The sequence below is a fragment of the Pelophylax lessonae genome (genome assembly GCF_965119305.1).
Source record: "Pelophylax lessonae genome assembly, chromosome: 7".
Classification (NCBI taxonomy): Eukaryota; Metazoa; Chordata; class Amphibia; order Anura; family Ranidae; genus Pelophylax; species Pelophylax lessonae.
This window is the reverse complement of record NC_138774.1, coordinates 88,345,194-88,365,430: the sequence shown is the minus strand read 5'-3', so window position 1 is coordinate 88,365,430 and position 20,237 is coordinate 88,345,194. Positions and strand designations below refer to the sequence as shown.

Genomic DNA, 20,237 nt, shown 5'->3' with positions numbered 1-20,237 from the left:
GTCGTAATGTTATGGCTGATTGGTGTATATTGCCAATATGAGGCAAACAGACACAGCCGGAGCTTAGATGAGCTATAGACCAAAATCCAGCATTGCATATCTACAATGGGAACATACACAAAGTTTAGGAGGGTGGACAACACCAGCAGTGCCTGTGATCAGGAGTGTCCCCAAATAAACCACCAAATTAAATACATTATATTAGACAAAGTACAGTGATCATACTTTTATTGCTCCAGCAAACAATTATACTGTATATATATATATATATATATATATTAATGACAATAAGATGTGTAATATAAATAGAAGGAGATGACTGGCCAATCACCATAGAGAAGAAATTATTTCTATTCCCAGCAATGACATTTCATGTAACAATGATGACAGCTTCTCTTTCTATCTCCAATGTAACCCTGCACACATCTCTCACCCCCCCATCCCCCAATCTGATCCTCTCCTCCGTGCTCATTGGCTGCTGCACACACCAGGGACCCCGCCCCCTAGCCTCTGGGGCTGATGGGAGTTGTAGTCCCAGGATCTCCTCCCTGCAAAGCCCAAGCTATCCCAGCATGCCCTGCAATCCGTTCGGGGACAAACATCCAATCAGAGCTGGGACTCGGCATTGAGCTGTCTGGACTTGTAGCCAGTAAGAGATTTCTGCTTTGGAAGCACTACAAGTCCCACAATGCCTTTGGGGAGCTGTAGAGGTGAGCCAATGAGAGCTGAGAGTCAGCAGCCCCGCCCACTCACATGGTAGAAGCAGGTAAGAGCTTTGTTGGGGTAAAAGTTGTGTGTATATAGGATCCATCCATGTGTGCTGGGGGGAGGGGATCCATTTCTCAGCTCATAGGATGGATGGATTTGGGAATAGGAAGTGATACTTTCTGTAGACTTTTCTCATCTCCTATCAGTGTAGGACACACAGACACCCCTCCCCCCACCCTGCACCCCTCTCCTAAATACTGATTTCCCCATTCCCTGCATTTCTGCACCCATCACCTATTCTGCAGCTCCTGTCACTGTCCATAGGAGGCGCTGTGTCCTTCCCTGATCCTCTACACTGGGGGGTCCCATCCAGGACACAGTCTGGAGGTGTGTTTATGGATTTCCTCTCCCAATACAGAGATATACTGGGGGGGCGGGGGGTGTCTGGAGAGGAGACGTGGATTGGATCGGGGGAAGGACTGATGATAGGGGGGGGTCATTCACATGTATGCATTCAGCACTGGAGGAATCAATGGGGCCGTATAACACCCCCCCCCCCCCCCCAATAGAATACACTGATCAGCACACAGGCACAGGCTGAATTTCCAGACCCAGATTTTAGGCCCAGCTCTGTGCTGCGGGTTAACCACTTGCTGACTGCTGCACGACTATTTACGTCGGCAGTCAGCCCCTCACAGGCAAAGCGACGTAGGGGTACGTCGCTAGCCTGTGAGGCTCTAGGGAGCAAACGCGCGCCGCCGGAGGCGCGCTCCCGCGCAGTCACAGACCCCCCCCCCCCCTGCACGTGTGCGGCACTTGCGATCTTCCGTTACACCGGAAGAAAGGCAGGCGGCTAATGTAAACAAAGCCACCTGTCATTCTTCCCTGTGTAAGAATGGAGATCACACGGTTCTACTATGTAGGACTGTTGATCTCTGTTCTTACACTAGTAGCCACAGTCAATCACATACATTCACATGTATGCATTCAAACACAGCACTGGAGGAATCAATGGGGCCGTATAACACCCCCCCCCCCCCCCCCCCAATAGAATACACTGATCAGCACACAGCCAATCACAGTAGCCACAGCCAATCGCAGTTAGAATCACGCCCCTAGGGACACACTTAACCCCTCCCTCTCCAATAAAGTTAACTCCTTCACTGCCAGTGTCATTTTTACAGTAACAGTGCATATGTATAGCACTGATTACTGTAGTAATGTCACTGGTAACCCCAAAAAAAATCGCAGATCGCCGCCATTACGCGTAAAAAAAATAATAAAAAATGACAAAAATCTTTCTCTATGTTAGTAAACGCAATAACTTTTGCGCAAACCAATCAAAATATGCTTTTTGCTTTTATTTTTACCAAACATATGGTAAAAAAAAAAAAATTGGCCTAAAATGTTAAAAAATTTGGATTTTACATTTTTTTTTGGGGGGGAATTTCATATAAAAAAAAGTGAAAAATATTGTTATTTTTGCAAAATTGACGCTCTTTTTTTGTTTATAGCGCATGATCAAAAAATGGCACAGGTGATCACTTACCACCAAAAGAAAGCTCTGTTTGTGGGAAAAAAAGGACGTCAAATTCGTTAAGGTACAGCGTCGCACGACCGCGCAATTGTCCGTTAAAGTCACGCAGTGCCGAATCGCAAAATAGGCCCTGGTCAGGAAGGGGGTAAAATCTTCCGGGCTTAAGGGACAGTAAACTCATGTGTTTGCTTACCTATAAGTACAGAAAATATCTGCTACACATGCACTGTTTAGGAGATATTTACTTTAGTAGCAGCCAGTGACGTCACCTGCGCATGCGCACTGGGCTCTGATTGGACTCTGCCATCCATTCAGAACTCTGTGCTGCAGCCGTAACACCCGCACGCATGGGCCGGAGTGATTCACAGCTCAGCCATTTATATGGCCAAAGCCCCCCGAACCCAGAAGTTAGACTGGGTGAAGATGGAAGCGGTGACAGCGTGCTACTGGAGGGATTCCCTTTCAGGTAAATCTGACATAATGTGCTAGTATGCAGTGTATATACTAGCACATTATGACTTAAAGAGGAACTCCAGGCACCACGGTGCTAGGAACGGAAGTGGGAGCAGGTATCTGTCAAAATCGCCCACGCTCCTCAAAGTGCCAATTGTGCAAGAGGAGTGGGGAACGAGTCCTTAAAGCGGAACGTCCCCTTTTGGGTGGAGTTCCACTTTAACACTGTCTCATTCTGCCTATAGCAAAATGACGGCCGGGCAGTGGTTTAATTATTCTGACTGGTATGATGTGCTGCAGAACAAGCCGCTTGTGCGCGCAGCGATTGGTTGTGCGGTGTGTCACCTGAACACACCACACCACATCTCCGATCAAGGTAAAGAGCCTATGACATGGCCTCTTTATCATGTAATCAGCTGTGTCCAATCACAGCTGATCAGTGTAAATAGAAAGTGCGGGTTATCAGAATTCCTCTACTCATGCTGACAGCGTGTGAATAGAGGAGAGCCCATAATCAGTGCAGTCCCATCAGTGATGCCTATCAGTGCTGCATATTAGTGCAGCCTATCAGTGGCTGTCAGTGCAAATCAGTGGAGTAGAAAACTGCTTATTTACAAAATTTTGTAACAGAAATGTAGAAAAACATTTTTTTTTTTTTTTTTTTTTTTAGTTTTTGGTCTTTTTTCGTTTGTTTAGCAAAAAATGAAAAACTCAGTAGTGATTATATACCACCAAAAGAAACCTCTATCTGTATCATACAAAATAATAAAAACTTTTTGTGTACAGCATAAATCTAATGGGCCATACACACTATACAATTGTCTTAAGATTTTTTCCTTTAGATTAACCAAAACCAGATAATGAGGTCAAACCTAAACACTTTTAATTTGTATGCAATCTGGCAGGCCCTTGCATTACAGAGTTGAAGGTAAATCTAAAGGAAATCTAACAACAAAAGTTGTATGTATCCAGCTTAAGGGCTCTTTCACACAGGCTTTCCGTGTGAAAGGTCCGCTGCGGGACTTTTTTTTTTTTTTTTCACGGAGCGGATGACATTTCTGTCATCCGCTCCGTAGGTCCGCATATCATCCCATCCGTTTGCGGATGATATGCGGACCTAATGTAAGTCTATGGGGATTGCGGATGTCAGCGGATGACACCGCTGACGTCCGATTTTCCTTCCTTTCCGTTTTTTGAACGGAACAAAAATAGGATTTTTTCAGTTCCAAAAAACGGAACAGAACTGACAGGAGGAAAATCGGATGTCAGCGGATGGTATTCCGCTGACATCCGCAATGCCATAGACTTACATTATGTCCGCAAAAAAATAGGATGATTTGCGGACATACGGAGCGCCCGTGTGAAAGGGCCCTTTGGCTCTCAGCGGCTCGCTGAGGCTGAGCTGGTCCAGGCTTGTGGGTGGATCCCGACTTCATTGTCACGATCTTTCCTTAGCCTGGACCAGCTCTGTGATGTACGCCGACAGCGAGCTTCAGCCCGCTGTCTGCTCAAAACTGGTCACAGGAGTGCAGAAGTACAGCCAAACAGGTTTTGGCTGTACTCCTTTAAAGCGTTTCTTACCCCAGCATTTCATATTCCTTAGATGTGCCTGCTGTACCATGTACTTGTATGGGAAAGCTTCCTGTTCTCTTTGTATTGCTTCCTTTGTATGAAATCCCTGATCTTCCTGCCAGTCCCTCTGCTTTCTGATTAAAACCTGCATTAGTTGCCCTTATTCAGGCTTTTCCCGGGTTATTTTCGCCTGGTGATCCTGCCAGTAAAATAATTCTTGTCTTGGAGTGACAACACTCGCTTCCTGCACTGTATCCATGGAGGAGCAGAGTTGTCACCCTAGGCTGCTGTCTTGATCTGAACTACAAATGCCTCCCCTTCATCTCACCCCCGTTACATAGGGAAAATGTGTTCTGCAGTTCACAGAAGATGGCTAAAAAATCTGAAAAATTGGGATGTCAGTTCAGTGCACAGAAAGTTAGCCACTGGAATTTTGGCAGGATCAACAGGGACTTTTCTGTAATTGGAGAAAATTAAATTCGCCTGAAAAAAGAAAATGAATGCAGGCACCACATCTAAGGACGGGTAAGCTGCAATCTATTACGTTTTTGTTGTTGGGTTGGGATATCCTTACATGATGGAAGTAGTTCTCAAGAGACAACTTGCACCTTGTTTAGTACACCATGTGACCAAAGCAGTCAAAGTCTACAGCTGGGTACAGAGAATATTTGTGAGTGGATTTTGGAGGAAAGACATCCTAGATAACTGTCTTCTGCCTCTTTTTAGGGTGCTATGAAGCTTTGAGAAATATACATTACCTGTCCAGAGAGAGAACTTACTAAAATATCTAATATGGTGAAGGAGAGAGAGCAGTTGGCAGAAGCCATATTAAATCATGCCCTGGAGATCATCTGCTTGTTGACGGTGGAGGTAAGGAGGGTTGGCTGAAGAACTAACATAGGGGAACCAGCACCTGAAATACAGAGCATCCGGAAAGTATTCACAGTGCTTCACTTTTTCCACATTTTATCAAGTTACAGCCTTATTCCAAAATAGATAAAATTTATTTTTTTCCTCAAAATTCTACAAGCAGTGCCCCATAACGACAGCGTGAAAGAAGTTTGTTTAAAATATTTGCAAATTTTATAAATAATATTCACAGCCTTTGCTCCATACTTTGTTGAAGCACCGTTGGCACCAATTACAGCCTCAAGTCTTTTTGAGTATGATGCCACAAGCTTGGCACAACTATTTTTGGGCAGTTTCTCCCATTCTTTCTTCTTTGCAGGATCTCTCAAGCTCCATCAGGTTGGATGAGGAGCGTCGGTGCACAGCCATTTTTAGATCTCTCCAGAGATGTTCAAGTCTGGGCTCTGGCTGGGCCACTCAAGGACATTCACAGAGTTGTCCCGTAGTCACTCCTTTGTTATCTTGGCTGTGTGCTTAGGGTTGTTGTCCTGTTGGAAGATGAACCTGAGCACTCTGGAGCAGGTTTTCATCTAGGAGGCCTCTGTACATTGCTGCATTCATCTTTCCCTCAATCCTGACTAGTCTCCCATTTCCAGCCGCTGAATTATATCTCCACAGCATAATGCTGCCACCACCATGTGTCACTGTAGGGATATATTGGCCAGGTGATGAGCAGTGCCTGGTTTCCTCCAGACATGACGCTTGTCATTCAGGCCAAATAATTCAATCTTTGTTTTATTAGACCAGAGAATTTTGTTTCTCATGGTCTGAGAGTCCTTCAGGTGCCTTTTGGCAAACTCCAGACGGGCTGTCATGTGCCTTTTACCTAGGAGTGGCTTCTGTCTGGCCACTTTACCATACAGGCCTGATTGGTGGAGTGCTGCAGAGTTGGTTGTTCTGGAAGGTTCTCTTCTCTCCACAGATCAAATGCTAGAGCTCTGTTAAAACCACCATTGGGTTCTCAGTAACCTCCTTGACTAAGGCCCTTCTCCTCTGATCACTCAGTTTGGCCGGGCGGCCACTCTAGGAAGAGTCCTGGTGGTTCCAAACATCTTCCATTTACTTATGATGGAGGCCACTGTGCTGCAAAAGTTTTTCTGTATCCTTCCCCAGATCTGTGCCTTGATACAATCCTGTCTCGGAGGAGAGAGATTACTTGGACTTCGTGGCTTGGTTTGTGCTCTGACATGCACTGTTAACTGTTGGACCTTACATAGACAGGTGTGTGCCTTCCCAAATCATGTCCAATCCACTGAATTTACCACAGGTGGACTCCCAATAATGTTGTAGAAACATCTCAAGGATGATCAGTGGAAAAGGGATGCACCCTGAACTCAATTTTCAGTGTCATGGCAAAGGCTGTGAATACTTATGTATATGGGATTTTTTTTTCCTGTTTTATTTTTAATAAATTTGCAAAGATTTCAAATAAACTTCTTTCACATCGTTATTATGGGGTATTATTTTGTAGAATTTTGAGGGGAAAAATGAATTTAATCCACTTTGGAATAAGGCTGTAACAACAAAATGTGGAAAAAGTGAAGTGCTGTGAATACTTTCCGGATGCACTGTAGATGTCCCCTTTAAGTGAAATACAGTATATTAGACACAAATAGAACAGCATAGAGTGTTCTTGAGTATAAATGGGATATAGAAAATGTACTTAAAGTACCGTAGTTGTACACCTCACACACAAAATATGAACAGAACATATCCCTCTAGTGTGTGTTTGTGTGTGTCTCAATCCAGAGCACTAAGAGTAATTTCTGTCTGCTGCTTCATTCCTCTATCAGCATGGATCACTTTTGACAAGTTTTCCTGACACCAAGAGAAAGATTGTGACAGGGTAGGGAGCTCCAGCTGATTGACAGCCTCAGCTTTGTTCCTGTGTGCTACATGAAGGGGTGTGTCCCTTCCCTCCAATCAGCTATCAGAGCTCTCCTCCCTGAGCTGTGAAGTGGTGTAATTTCAGCTCCCTCCCCTTTTTTTTTTTTTTAGACAGATGTAGAGAATAGAAGACTGCAGATAAACAAATACAACTTATGTAGGAGGATTTGTTTCATCTGTGTATCAATCACTTCATTGGGTATACAGGCGCATCTCATAAAATTTGAATATGATAAAAAATGTAATTATGTCAGTAATTCAAAAAGTGAAACTCATATTTTTTTATATAGATGCGTTACACAGAGTGATGTATTTCAAGCATTTCTGTCTTTTAATTTTGAGGAATTTGGCTTACAGCTAGTGAGAACCCAAAATTCAGTATCTCAGTGATGCCATGATCATTAAACCAGGCATTGGTACTTTTGGCAGTGTGGGCGGTGCCAAGTCCAGCTGGAAAATGAAATCAGCATCTCCATAAAGCTGGTCAGCAGAGGAAAGCATGATGTGCTCTAGAATTTCCTGGTAGAGGGCTGCGCTGACTTTGGAATTGATAAAATACATGGGACCAACACCAGCAGATGACATGTCTCCTCAAATCATTACTGACTGTGGAAACTTCACACTGGACCTCATGCAACTTGGATTCTGTGCCTCTCCACTCTTCCTCTAGACTCCGGGACCTGGATTTCCAAATCAAATGCAAAATGTACTTTCATCCGAAAAGAGGACTTTGGACCACTGAGCAAGAGTCCAGTCCTTTTTCTCCTTAGCCCAGGTAAGACTCTTTTGACATGATAACACAAATGTGTTGTTCTCCTCTAGGCACAGGAAAGCCCATGCACATATTATTTATGTGATGGGCATCGGGCGATGCACGCTGTGTGGTGGTGGCTATGTGCCCCTGCCCGCTTGGTGCCTGCCCTTCCTGTGTCGGGGGTCATTGGTCCCCCGATGCTTCCTCTCTTCTTGGACGGAGCGATGTGGACTTCTGGCGTCACTTCCGGAGCGCCGGTTGTTACACTTCCTGCCCCGTCAGCTCTTAGGCGATGACTTCCGGGTCTCGCTGAGCAGAGGGAGGGACTCATTGTGCGGCTTCCCGCCGCTAATGAGTACATATGGGGGACGCCGAGGGTCATTGCTGGCGCCATTACTCTCCACTCTCCTCTGAGGAAGGAGGTGGTTTAGTCTTTTGATGCAGCTCAATATTTGGAATCCAAGGATTGGAGTCAAGTTACTTGCTATTCTATGAGGACTCTGCCGCATTCTAAACCCAGGATACAGCGATATGCTTTCTTTGTAAGTATTTTTTGGCATATTGGTCTTGGTGCTGTACCATTGGATCGGCAGGCTTGGTGGTTGGGGGTGGGGTTGGTTATTCTGAACCCACCTATCATTATTATATATTTTTTTCTTTTCCCCACCAAAATGTTTTGATAAATCCCCTCTTCCACCTATTGGATTGCCAATGGCTGTACTATTCTCTTCTTTTTAAGGCACCACTTTTTAGGGGTCTTTGTCACCAGTACCCTCTGACCCTACTGGGATTGCAAGTCTTCACCATACCGAGGGAGACCGGTTCTCTGGTCTTTCCTTCCTTTTTTTTTGTTTCTCTCCGCCACCAATATACCCAAATACTTGGATTTTGAAGATGTGGATGAACTGAGCTAAAGCAGGAAATCCGGTGGGTGATGTTTTGGTGTGCCAGTATGTGGATTACTCTCACTTCTGACCGTTTTCTGTCTAACAGGTGATATAATGCATTTACACATGTCTTTTTCTCTTTGTTTGTGGTTTTTGTTTTTTGCTTTTTTTCAGAAAGGGGATCGCATCACAGATACATCCCTGATGAAGATTCGAACTTAAAAGTTCATTAAATTCGAAACGCGTAGGATCTATTACTTCCCCCCCCTTGGGAACCACACCCCAGGGTGGGAGTTGGGTACCCCCATTCATTTTCTTGTTTGCAATATTTTATTGTCTATTGCCTTGGTCCTATTTTTCCCATGACCGACTTTGGTCCCTTCCATTGTTGGCCATGGGACTGGGATGAGGTTATGTAAGCTGTTTATGTTCTGTATATTGTCCTTTTATCAATTTTGTATCATTAAATATTCATTTTTTACATAATTTGCTTTCTTCTTCTTACTTTTGATTGCCTTAAAAAGCCACCCCCCCTAGAGGAGAACAACACATTTGTGTTATCATTTCTTATAGTTATATGGGATGATGGCAATCATGGGTCATGCACCATCTGGAACTACTTTATCTTAGACTCTTTTGACATTGTCTGGGTTCAAGAGTGGCTTCATACAATGCTCTTGAAGCACTGACAACAACCGTAGGCCGCTCCTTGTGAATCTCCCTCAAATTCTTGAATGGCTTTTGCTTAACAATCCTCTCAAGCTTGCGGTTATCCCTGTTGCTTGTGCACCATTTTCTACCACACTTTTTCCTTATACTCAACTTTCCAATAATATGCTTGGATACAGCACTCTGTGAACAGCCAGCTTCTTTAGCAATGACCTTTGTGACTTACCCTCCTTGTGGAGGGTGTCAATGACTGTCTTTTAGACAACTGTCATGTCAGCAGGCTTCTCCATGATTGTGTAACCTACTGAACCAGACTAAGGGTCCTTTCACAAGGGCTTTCCACTTGGCGGGCTCTGTTTTGGTCAGTGGGGATCGATCCGCCGATCCCCGCTGAGCAGGTGGATGACAGGTCCGTCTCTGCTTACTTTGCAGAGACTGAGCTGTCAGATCCCCGCTCTCCTCTATGGGAGAGCGGATGAAAACGGACCGCCTGTCGGCTTCAATCCGATCCTCCAGAAAGATGGAAAATAGGGTTTCCATCTGTCCGGATTTCATGGACCACATCTGATCGGAGAGCAGCGGGTGTCAGCGGAGATGTCATTGCTGACATCCGCTACCCCATACAGGCCCCCGTGGAGCATACGATCAGGTCTGCCTGACCTGATTGGAAACCCCATGTGAAAGGGGCCTAAGAGACCATTTAAAGTTTTAGGAAACCTTTACAGATGTTTTGAGTTATTTAGAGGATTAGATTGTGACACCATGAGTCTACAATTCTGAACTTTTTCACAATATTCCCATTTTTTGAGATACTGAATTTTGGGTTTTCACTAGTAAGCCATAATCATCAACATTAAACGAGAGAAATGCTTGAAATATATCACTCTGTGTGTAATGAATCTATATAATATAAGTTTCACGTTTTGAGTTGAATTATTATAATTTTTTTTTAATGATATTCTAATTTTTTTTAGCTGCACCTGTATGTTAGGGTTTACAACCACTTTAATACTCTGTCTGTGCTGTCCCTAACAGACACTGTTTCAATTTAGCTTCAAGATAATCTACCATAGTGCAAAAAACAAAAACAAAAAAAAAATCACTTTGGATAGAGTGGAGAAGGATTTTAACTCCTGCCATGTTTTCATTGTTATGCAGGGTTTTATTAGAGAGATTTGATTTTCCTCCTTCCAGCTGACAACGGTTTCACCAGATAGGAAATGAGAAAACGAACAGGGATGCAGACAAAAAAACCCCTGAAGCGTTCTATCCTCCCCTAATCTACTAAAGAAAAGCATTTTTAGAGAGTTCTCCTCACTTTCTGTCTGCTAAAATGTCAGCAGGACAGGAAGTGAGGGGGAATCTGGCTAAAGAAGGCTCAGGTGGCAGTAAAAACCTGACAGGGATTCTAACCCTTCCCTAATCTTCGACAAGCCTAAAAAAAATGTTTTAGCTTTATACATTTTAACTATTGCTGCAGAGGCCACTATAGAGGCGCCTTCATTGTATTGTTAGATGGCAGTAGGACATGCTAGAGGTCTGTCTAATGTAGAAGGCTGCCTGGGACCAGGTCCATAGCTGCACCTATCATTTGGTCACGTCTCAATATACACAATATTACCAAAAGTATTGGGACACCTGCCTTTACACGCACATGAACTGTAATGGCATCCCAGTCTTAAGTCTGTTGGGTTCAATATTGAGTTGGCCCACCCTTTCCAGCTATAACAGCTTCAGATTTTCTGGGAAGGCTGTCCACAAGGTTTAGGAGTGTCTATGGGAATGTTTGACCATTCTTCCATAAGTGCATTTGTGAGGTCAGGCATTGATGTGGATGAGAAGGCCTGGCTTGCAGTCTCAGCTCTAACTCATTCCAAAGGTGTTCTGTCGGGTTAAGGGCAGGATTCTGTGCAGGCCAGCCAAACTCCTCCACCTCATCCATGCCTTTATGGACCTTGCTTTGTGCACTGGTGTGCAGTCGTTTTGGAATAGAGAGGGCCATCCCCAAACTGTTCCCACAAAGTTGGGAGCATGAAATTGTCCAAAATGTCATGGTATGCTGACTCCTTAAGAGTTCCCTTCAATGGAACTAAGGGGCCAAGCCCAATCCCTGAACAATAACCCCACACCATAATCCCCCCTCCACCAAATGATTTGGACAAGTGCACAAAGCAAGGTCCATAAGCGATGGATGAGTGAGTTTGGGGTGGAGGAACTTTACTGGCCTGCACTCAACCTTTGGGATGAATTAGAGTGGAGAGTGTGAGCCAGGCCTTCTCATTCATCAGTGTCTGACCTCACAAATGCACTTCCCTTGTGTACAGCCTTCCCAGAAGAGTTGAAGCTGTTATAACTGCAAAGGGTGGGCCAACTCAATATTGAACCCTATGGACTAAGACTGGGATGCCATTACAGTTCACGTGCGTGTAAAGGCAGGCGTCCCAATACTTTTGGTAATATAGTGAACATCCACGTGCCTTCTCTTTGACAGAGGGGTTAGTAGAATACATTATTGCAATGTCTGCTAAACAACTGAAGTTTATTTACTTCCTCTACAGGATTTTATTGTTGTGAAGAGACCGGATGGGACCCGATGTTCATACAGTATTTGTGCCACAGACATCGAACGCAATGAGGGTGTTTCCCTTTCACGATGTCCGGAGCTCTCCTTTACTCTCCTGGGAATGGAGGACAAGACTCAAAAGATGATTGCAGAGCTGGCCAACAAAATTGTCCGACTGTTGGCTACGGAGGTAGGAAATTCATGAATATCATTTTCTTTTTCTCTACCAGACTCCGGTAGAGAGGTTGCAATTATCTATACAACTTTGGGCATTTGAAAACAATTATATTGACAGCACTCCCAAAATATATATACAAGTGCTTTAAAGTGTCATGTCACTTTGAATTAAATGTAACAACTTCCCGCAGCTGCAAAGTGGTTAATTTATCCTAAATGGGCATCCTATGACGTCCAGCAGGATAAGCAGCTTGCGCGTGCCCACGAGGATGCGCAGATCGGTGATCGGTGGTGCAGTGTGTCACTCTGACATACCGTATCTCGGATCCTGGTAAATGACCTATGACGTAGGTTCTTTACCATGTGATCAGCTGGTCACATCGTAACCAGGAAGTGCCGTTTATCGGCTTTCCTCAGTTCGTGCTGAGAAGGCGCGAGTAGAGGAGTGCCAATCGGCGGCTCTCCTGATGGGGGGGGGGGGGGTCTCTGCGCTGATAATGAGCGCATTGATTATCAGTGAAAACCCATCAGGGATGCCCACTAGAGCCCACCAGGGATGCAAATCCATGCCACTAGCGATGCCAACCTGTGGAATCCAGGGATGCCAATTGGTGTTCATCAAAGATGCCAATCAGTGCCCATTAGTAATGCTTGTCAGTGCCTTCTCAATAGTGCTGCCTATGAGTGCCCATAAATGTTGCATATCAGTGCCATCTATCAGTGCCGTCTATGAGTGCCTATCATTGTTGTATATCAGTGCCCATTAGTGCTGCATATTAGTCCCTCATCAGTGCCCATCAGTGCCGCCTCATCAGTGCTCGTCAGTGCAGGAGGAAACTTACTTATTTACAAAATTTTATAACATAAACAAAACTTTTTTTTTCTCAAAATTTTTAGACTTTTTTCTTTATTTGTTTAGCAAAAAGAAAAAACCCAATGGTGAGTGAATACCACCAAAAGAAAACTCTGTTTGTGGGAAAAAAATGATATAAAAATTTAGTTTGGATTCAGTGTTGCATAACCGTGCAATTGTCATTCAGTACTAGAAGCTGAAAATTGGCCTCGGCAGGAACGGGGTAAAAGTGCCCAGTACTGAAGTGGTTACATTTTAAAATTAAAATACAGACAAATAAACAAAAGTGCAGTGTCCATAAAGTGCAATGTCCACAGATACAGCCACCAAGTAAGTAAGTAAGTGAGCAGATAACCCTGTGTCTTCCTTCACCAACATTCAAGCACACATCCTACTCACCAGAATGAGATGACCCCCATTACAGGAAGTCATACAAAGCAAACAAGGGGTGCCACTTTCTTGGTCTTGTATACCAGGTGCAGAGTTCGATAGCAGCAACCACCAATATCAAACGGACCCTCATTGATCCAATTCATATGGGAAAGTAAAAGCAAATGCCTCCCATAGTTCAATAAATCACAACTTTATTCTATATAGCGCTTAAAATGACACTTAAACACTGCCATATGAAAAACTTGTATATGAACACAGAGGGTGCCTAATAAAATATAATACGATTTGGGATGTGTGGTGTGCATCTATCCTTACTGTTTCCACTAATTAGGAAGCCCATCGACTCAGACTTACAGTATAATAACCGTTAGAATTCAGACTTCTCAAAGCTGATATCTAATAATGGTGACTCATTGTATACTTTATATCTATTATTTTGTGATCCAAGCAAGTTGTATATACATTTTCAAACAACTTGATACATGTCAGTTTAACTGTATTTTATTGCTATGGTGCTCATGTTGAGCATTTTGTTGAAATTGTTACTGTAACACATTCGTTGAAGGGTTAAAAAAAAATACACTTACAATGAGGATGATCATGTAAGGCCTGTTGAAAAGCAGGGACGCCTGTATGCGTTCCACCTGCGCTCCAAGCAATGGTGGAAGTGACGTGTGACGCAAAGCCCACCCAACGTGTTTTGTCAGCAACGTCTGTTGTCATCAGAGGTCAATGGGCTGATCCACATTTAGGAGAGTACGTTTTATCCAGTTTGCGCAGGTTGCGGAATTATCCCAAATTGTCTGTTAACTTTGGGTATTTGCCTCATTTACCTTACTAGCAGTTAAAGTGTCACTATACCCAGGACCCTGCATTCACTATATGTGGTCTCCCACAGTACACAGAACATGGAAATGCAATAATTTTTAGTAAATATAAACTGCTAAATACCTTTTCTCATCAGCAGTATATAGCAGTCATGTGACTTTTATCAGTGTCTGGTTAAAGCTTGTAGGAGGTGTTTTCATTCTCCTATCTGGATGCAAGACCCCTGTCTGTCTGGACAGTGCTGATTGGCCTAGTGCTGATCACATGCACTCTCCCAAGAAAAAAAAAAAAAAACTCTCTAGCAATACACACCAAACTGAGCATGTGCAGCCTGCCCCCAAGGCTCTGTTGTATCAGCAGATGGATTGGGGACAGTGGAAGAAGGGGAGGAGCAGAGATGCACAGGATTAACCCCTTAGGTTACAAGGTAAGTATAACAAGCATGCTTCACTGGATGTACAGACTGATTTTACTGTTGTGGGTTTAGTAACACTTCAACAGATCATTTTGCTCATTCTGCCTGTTGTTCCAAAGTTTTCTTTTTCCTATATAAAATGTTTGCTGCCCCCCTTTATTTCAGGTGCCTTTAAAGTGTGAGGATGTTGCTATTTATTTCTCTAACAATGAAGAGGAATATCTTGAAGGACATGGAGAGCAATCTAAGAACAACCAGGACACCTGTAGCATTGGTGAGCACACTGATAAATCTAACTTCAAAAATCTCAGGGAAAAACAAACAGCATTTTTGCAGTCGTTTTCAAGCAAGCTAATTGGATTTACCTTTTTTGTGTTGATTTCCTAAAAAAAAAGAGGGCACTTCCTATGCCTAGACACTCCTGTGCCTTCAGTCTCCTAGCTGCATATCTGGATTGTAAGGCATTTTTTTGCCTCTCTTAAGCCTAGTACACACAGGCCGAATGTCGGGAGACAGCGAATGGATAAAAAAAAACCAGCCTACGTTTGGCCCGTGAGTATGTCCATCTGTCCAACAGAAAGCAGCCATTGGGCCGGCTTCTGTCAGATGACTAAGCTGGAAAACCAGCAGCTTACTGACTCCCAATCAGCACTCTCAGTCAATGGCGGAGAGTGCTGATCAGAATGTTCTCATAGAATGCATTAAGATAAAAAAAAAAAAGCCTTCTGCCTTTACAGTCCCTTTAAGTCTCAAAAGATTTGGAGTGAGATTTGTTAATGCCATTACTGTTCTCCTTGCTATAGAGGAAGCTGTATCTGAGGCCTGCAGTGCAAGTATCTTCCTGCTTCATTCATTCTATAGATCTGTACTTCTTCCATTTCTTCTTTACATTTTCCCATCAGTCATCAGGGGGAGGTTCTAACATGGGGAAGCAAAGCTCTGCCACTATTAAGATAGCCACCTCCACACAGAGACACAGTACAGAACAAAGCTTTGGAAATTCCCAATGGGGAAAAGATCAGCTACAGGCAGTACTGGTGACTAGTCCTCTGCCTTTTTATTTATTTATTTATTTTTTTTGCACGGCTTCCACAGTTTAGGTCCTACTTAAAAGCGTTTGTTACCCCAACACTTCATATTCCTGATATGTGCCTACTGTAGCATGTACTTGTATCAGAAAGTATCCTGTTCACTTTGTATTGCTTCCTTTGTGTGAAATAGCTGGTGTTCCTGCCAGTCCCTCTGCTTTCCTATTAAAACCTGACCTCACTAAGCAGGAGAGCACACTGTGGTCAGTTCTCTAGCTATGCTGGGAACTCAGCCAGCTCTCCTCCAATGATCAGACTTGTCCTGACATGCCCCCCACTGCACAGCCATTCACTGGGAAGCTCAGTGTGCTGCTGCTTCTCCTCCCCCTAGCTCGTATGCAGATGAGAACAGAGGGAATGTAATTACTTCTAAAAAAAGAAAAAAAAAGTATTTATAAGCAAATAGGGGAGGGAGGAATAGAGAGATGGGCAGAGTTGGAGGGGAGAGGGAGGGGGTGAAAGAGTAGGAAGGAGGGCAAAAGGGCAAGGTTGGAAGGAGAGGGGATGAGAAGCAGAGGGGGAGAAAGAAAGGAGGGGGAGTGGGTCTGGGGTGAGAAGGAAAGGGGAGGGGGTGACAGATAAGGAGGGCAGGAGAGAGAGATGAGGAAAGTCAAGGAGGAGATGGGGGAGAGGAAGAGATGGAGGGGGTGTCCTGAATACTACCTCCCATACCACACATGGTGACATCCATGCTCCTCCGTTCTCTGGCAGGTGCTCTTGTAAATATACACTTGTAGCAAAAAAGAGAAGGTGACTGTTGGACCACAATTTTATTTTTTCTAATAGTAAATTGAAGGGTTTTGCTCACATGTGGTGCCACACAGACTCTTCATTCTTTTTGCTGCTTCTCATCTGCTGTGGAGAACCTTCCATTGGCCTGTTCCTCCTCCCTCACAGCCTCCATAGCCTGGTCTTTACCTGAAATGGGAGCAGTGTAGAGCTCAAACCACCTCTATGCTTCACAGTTAGACCTCCATCTTTTCTGGCTTTTGTCTTGAAATATAGGGGTGAAGAGAAGAAGGGCGGAGTTAAAGCCAGGAGGCGTGTGTGTCTGGCAGCAGAGGTAGTACCGCTGCTTCAACCAGTTCTCTTGCTGGGCTTGCTAGCTTTGAGTGGCTGGAAAGAGTTATTTGCTGAGGCTTGGCTCTGTCCATGCAAATGGACCATTGCCAACCCAAATCCTTATTGTGAGCAGTAAGTTCATAGTGGTGCCCATGTACCATGCACACACTAAGGATATGCCACTGGATCCTACTTAAAATCGTGTGAGTTGATAACTAAAGCCTCGTACACACGCACCGATTGTTGGCAGACCGATCGGCCGTCTTTTGTCCAGTGTTGTTGTGTTGGTTGAGATGTGCTCTAGACTGCACACGAATTTTGTCGGCCAACAACAACCAACTGCAGAAGTGATGTCATGTTCTGGTCTACTTTCCGTGTGTTTTTTCTTCTCTGAGCATGCCCAGTCTTGCTCAACTGCTTTTTGTTGGCCGAAATCTGTACTGACTGAGGAACAATCGGCCGTTCTGTTGTTGGCCAACAAAAATTTTATAGCATGCACACCAGATTTTGTTTGGCCGAAAAGTCGCAGTCTGTTGTTGGAAGCATCATACTAACAAGCCGACAATCGGCCGATTGGACGTTGGCCGAAAATTTACGGCCAACAATCGGTGCGTGTGTACGAGGCTTTACTGTAATAATTTGGCATTGTTCCCAATTCTCGGTGTGACCTACATAACCCCTTCCCCTATGTTATGGTAAAGAGGAGAGTGAGGTGTTCTGTACAGTAGCTGCAAACCCACTCCATGGATTTTTTTTTGGGAGGGAAAGTGGTGGAGAATGTTTATTGAAAATCTAATGTGCAGTTTTCTTTTACTCCATTTCAGACCAACCAACATCCCCAGTGCAGCAAAGTACAGAAAAAAATTACCCCCTCAATCTCTGCATTAAGGAGGAGCCGGAAGAAGAACCTCATTATGTGATTGGTAAGTATTCTATAAAAGTTTATATAAAATAGAGATCAGTAGTGGCATGGCTTTGTACTTGGTAAAGTGTTGGATCGCCTTGAAGCACATGGGTCCTGGTTTCAATTCCCACCAATCCCAACTTTTACTCCCCTGTATGTTCTTCTCATGTTTTATGGGTTTGCCCTTCTGCTGCAGTTATATCCTGCAGCCCAAAAATCTACTGTTAATTGTAAGGCCTCATACACATTGGGCATAAAAAAAACACCACTTTTAACCACTTAAGCCCCAGCCCTATTTCAGACACTTTTTGTTCACAAGTTAAAACCAGTATTTTTTCCTAGAAAACTATTTTTTTAGCAAAGACTCTGGAGAATAAAATGTCGGTCATTGCAATATTTTTTTGGCACGCGGTATTTGCGCAGCGGTCTTTAAAACACAATTTTCTTGGAAAAATTTTGAAAAAATCACATTTCACTGCATTTAAAAAATACTAAACAGTAAAGTTAGCCCATTTTTTTTGTATATTGTGAAAGATGATGTCACGCCGAGTAAATAGATACCCAACATGTTATGTTACGGTTTAAAATTGCGCACGCACACCCCCCCCCCCCCCGTGGGATGGCGACAAACTACGGTCAATAGAGATCTCAATCGGCGACGCTTTAAATTTATTTAACGGTTACCAGTTTAGAGTTAGAGTGTAGCTCTTTTTTTTTAATTATTGCTCACTCTCTGTCGATCGCGGCGATACCTCACATGTGTGGTTTGAACAGCGATTTCATTCGCGGCTCGACTTCCGTAAATGTTTTTTTTGTGCGCGAGCGAACGGTGACGGGGGCGGCTAAATTTTTTTTTTTTTCCTATTTATTTATTTTTTTTTTTTTTACTTTATTACAGGTTTTTTTAAAAAAAAAAAAAATCTGATCACTTTTATTGCTGTCACAAGCAATGTAAACATCCCTTGTGACACCAATATGTAGTGACAGGTACACTTTATGGAGGGATCGAGGTTCTAAAAGATTATGCATACAGCCGTTTTTTAAATTTGCCGCTTTTTGCAGCACAGTAACCCGGAAGTGACGTCATGGACGCCGCCTCCGTGTTACGTCATTGGAGACCCAATCAAAGCCGTTTCCGGCATTGATCGGGACTCCATCCAGCCGGCGGACGTGCCGGCTGGGTGCTCCCGGTGGGACGGGAGCCCCGAGCAAAGTCACGGTAGGCGGCGGGAGGGGGGGGACGTCCCCTCCCACCCACCCGGGTAACGATCGAGCGGCTCCCGAGCCGCATCGGTCGTTACTGACGGAAAGCCGACCGTTGACTGTAAACCACGGTACCGGGAAGATGTCTCTAGCTAGAGGCATCATCCCGGTATAATCCCGCAAAGTCTGCCGACGTAGATCTACGTCACTTTGCAGTAAGTGGTTAAGGGGGTTTGACTTTTTTTTTTTCTGCCTCTAAACTTCCCTCCAGTTTAACTTGTGTGTCCTTGCACACAAAGGCATTTACAGGCGTTTAAAAGCAGGAGCATTTAAAGGCAGCAAAAACCCATCACTTGTACGTTCAGGAAATGGGCGTTTCCGCAGAAACAAAATGCAGAACTCGTGTAAACGCATCTAATAGCACCTAAGCGCTAGGTGCATTTCGTTATTGAGTGTTCTTTCATGATAATAGTCAGAATAAATTAAAATTCTTGCCAATGAAATAAAAGAATGCCCAAATTCTTGAATGCACCTAAACGCATTTGCTAAATATGGCTTGAGGCGCGTTTTTTATTTCTGCTTTTCTCCTGCCAGGAGAAAAGGCATTCAGAAGTGCTGGGCAACCGCCCAGTGTGCATGACCAGCTACCATCAGGTGATTAGGCATCGGCAAGGAGGAAAGCTGCAGGAAAGTCTGCCCATATATAACTCTTCTCACTCCCAGCAAGCCTCAGTTTTGTGGCATGCACTAGGGATGTCAGGGTACAAAGGGAAGTGTGATAGTTGTATTTGTGCAAGTGTAGGAAACCCAGCGCGTATGCAAATGGTTGGCGAATCCTTGCTCGGGACCTGAAGTGATACATCTGTGCAGGGGGGCAGGGAGAACAGAACCTCACACCTAGGCAGAAAAGACAGAAGTGCTGTTTTAAATGTATATGTATAAATGACCTTAGTTTAACCACTTCAATACTGGACACTTTCACCCCCTTCCTGCCCAGGCCAATTTTCAGCTTTTAGTGCTGTTGCATTTTGAATGACAATTGCACGATCATGCAACACTGTACCTAAACCAAATTTATGTCATTGTTTCCCCACAAATAGAGCTTTCTTTTGGTGGTATTTGATTACCGCAAAGGTTTTTTCTTTTTTGTAACGCAAATAAAAATAAGACCGAAAAGTTTGAAAAGTTTTTTTGTTTTATGTTATAAAATTTTGTAAATAGATTTGTTTTTTCCTGATGGGCACTGATGGAGTGGCACTGATGATGAGGCACTAATATGCAGCACTGATATGTGGCACTGATATGCAGCATTGGTGGGCACTGATAGGCGGCAATGGTGGGCGACACCGATAGATAGCAATGATGGGCACTGGTA

General features: G+C 43.9%; 1 protein-coding gene across 1 annotated transcript in view; it reads left to right on the top strand.

Moving 5' to 3' along the window:
- The first annotated feature begins 511 nt into the window (after nucleotides 1-511).
- Nucleotides 512-20,237, top strand: part of LOC309560497 (uncharacterized protein) — a 142,921-nt gene continuing 123,195 nt past the window's right edge. Inside the window, 5 exon segments of the mRNA XM_082264129.1 lie at nucleotides 512-766; nucleotides 4,997-5,140; nucleotides 11,935-12,129; nucleotides 14,771-14,879; nucleotides 17,580-17,678. Of these exon segments, the coding sequence (XP_082120255.1) occupies nucleotides 5,063-5,140; nucleotides 11,935-12,129; nucleotides 14,771-14,879; nucleotides 17,580-17,678 (481 nt within the window). The 5' untranslated portion in view covers nucleotides 512-766; nucleotides 4,997-5,062.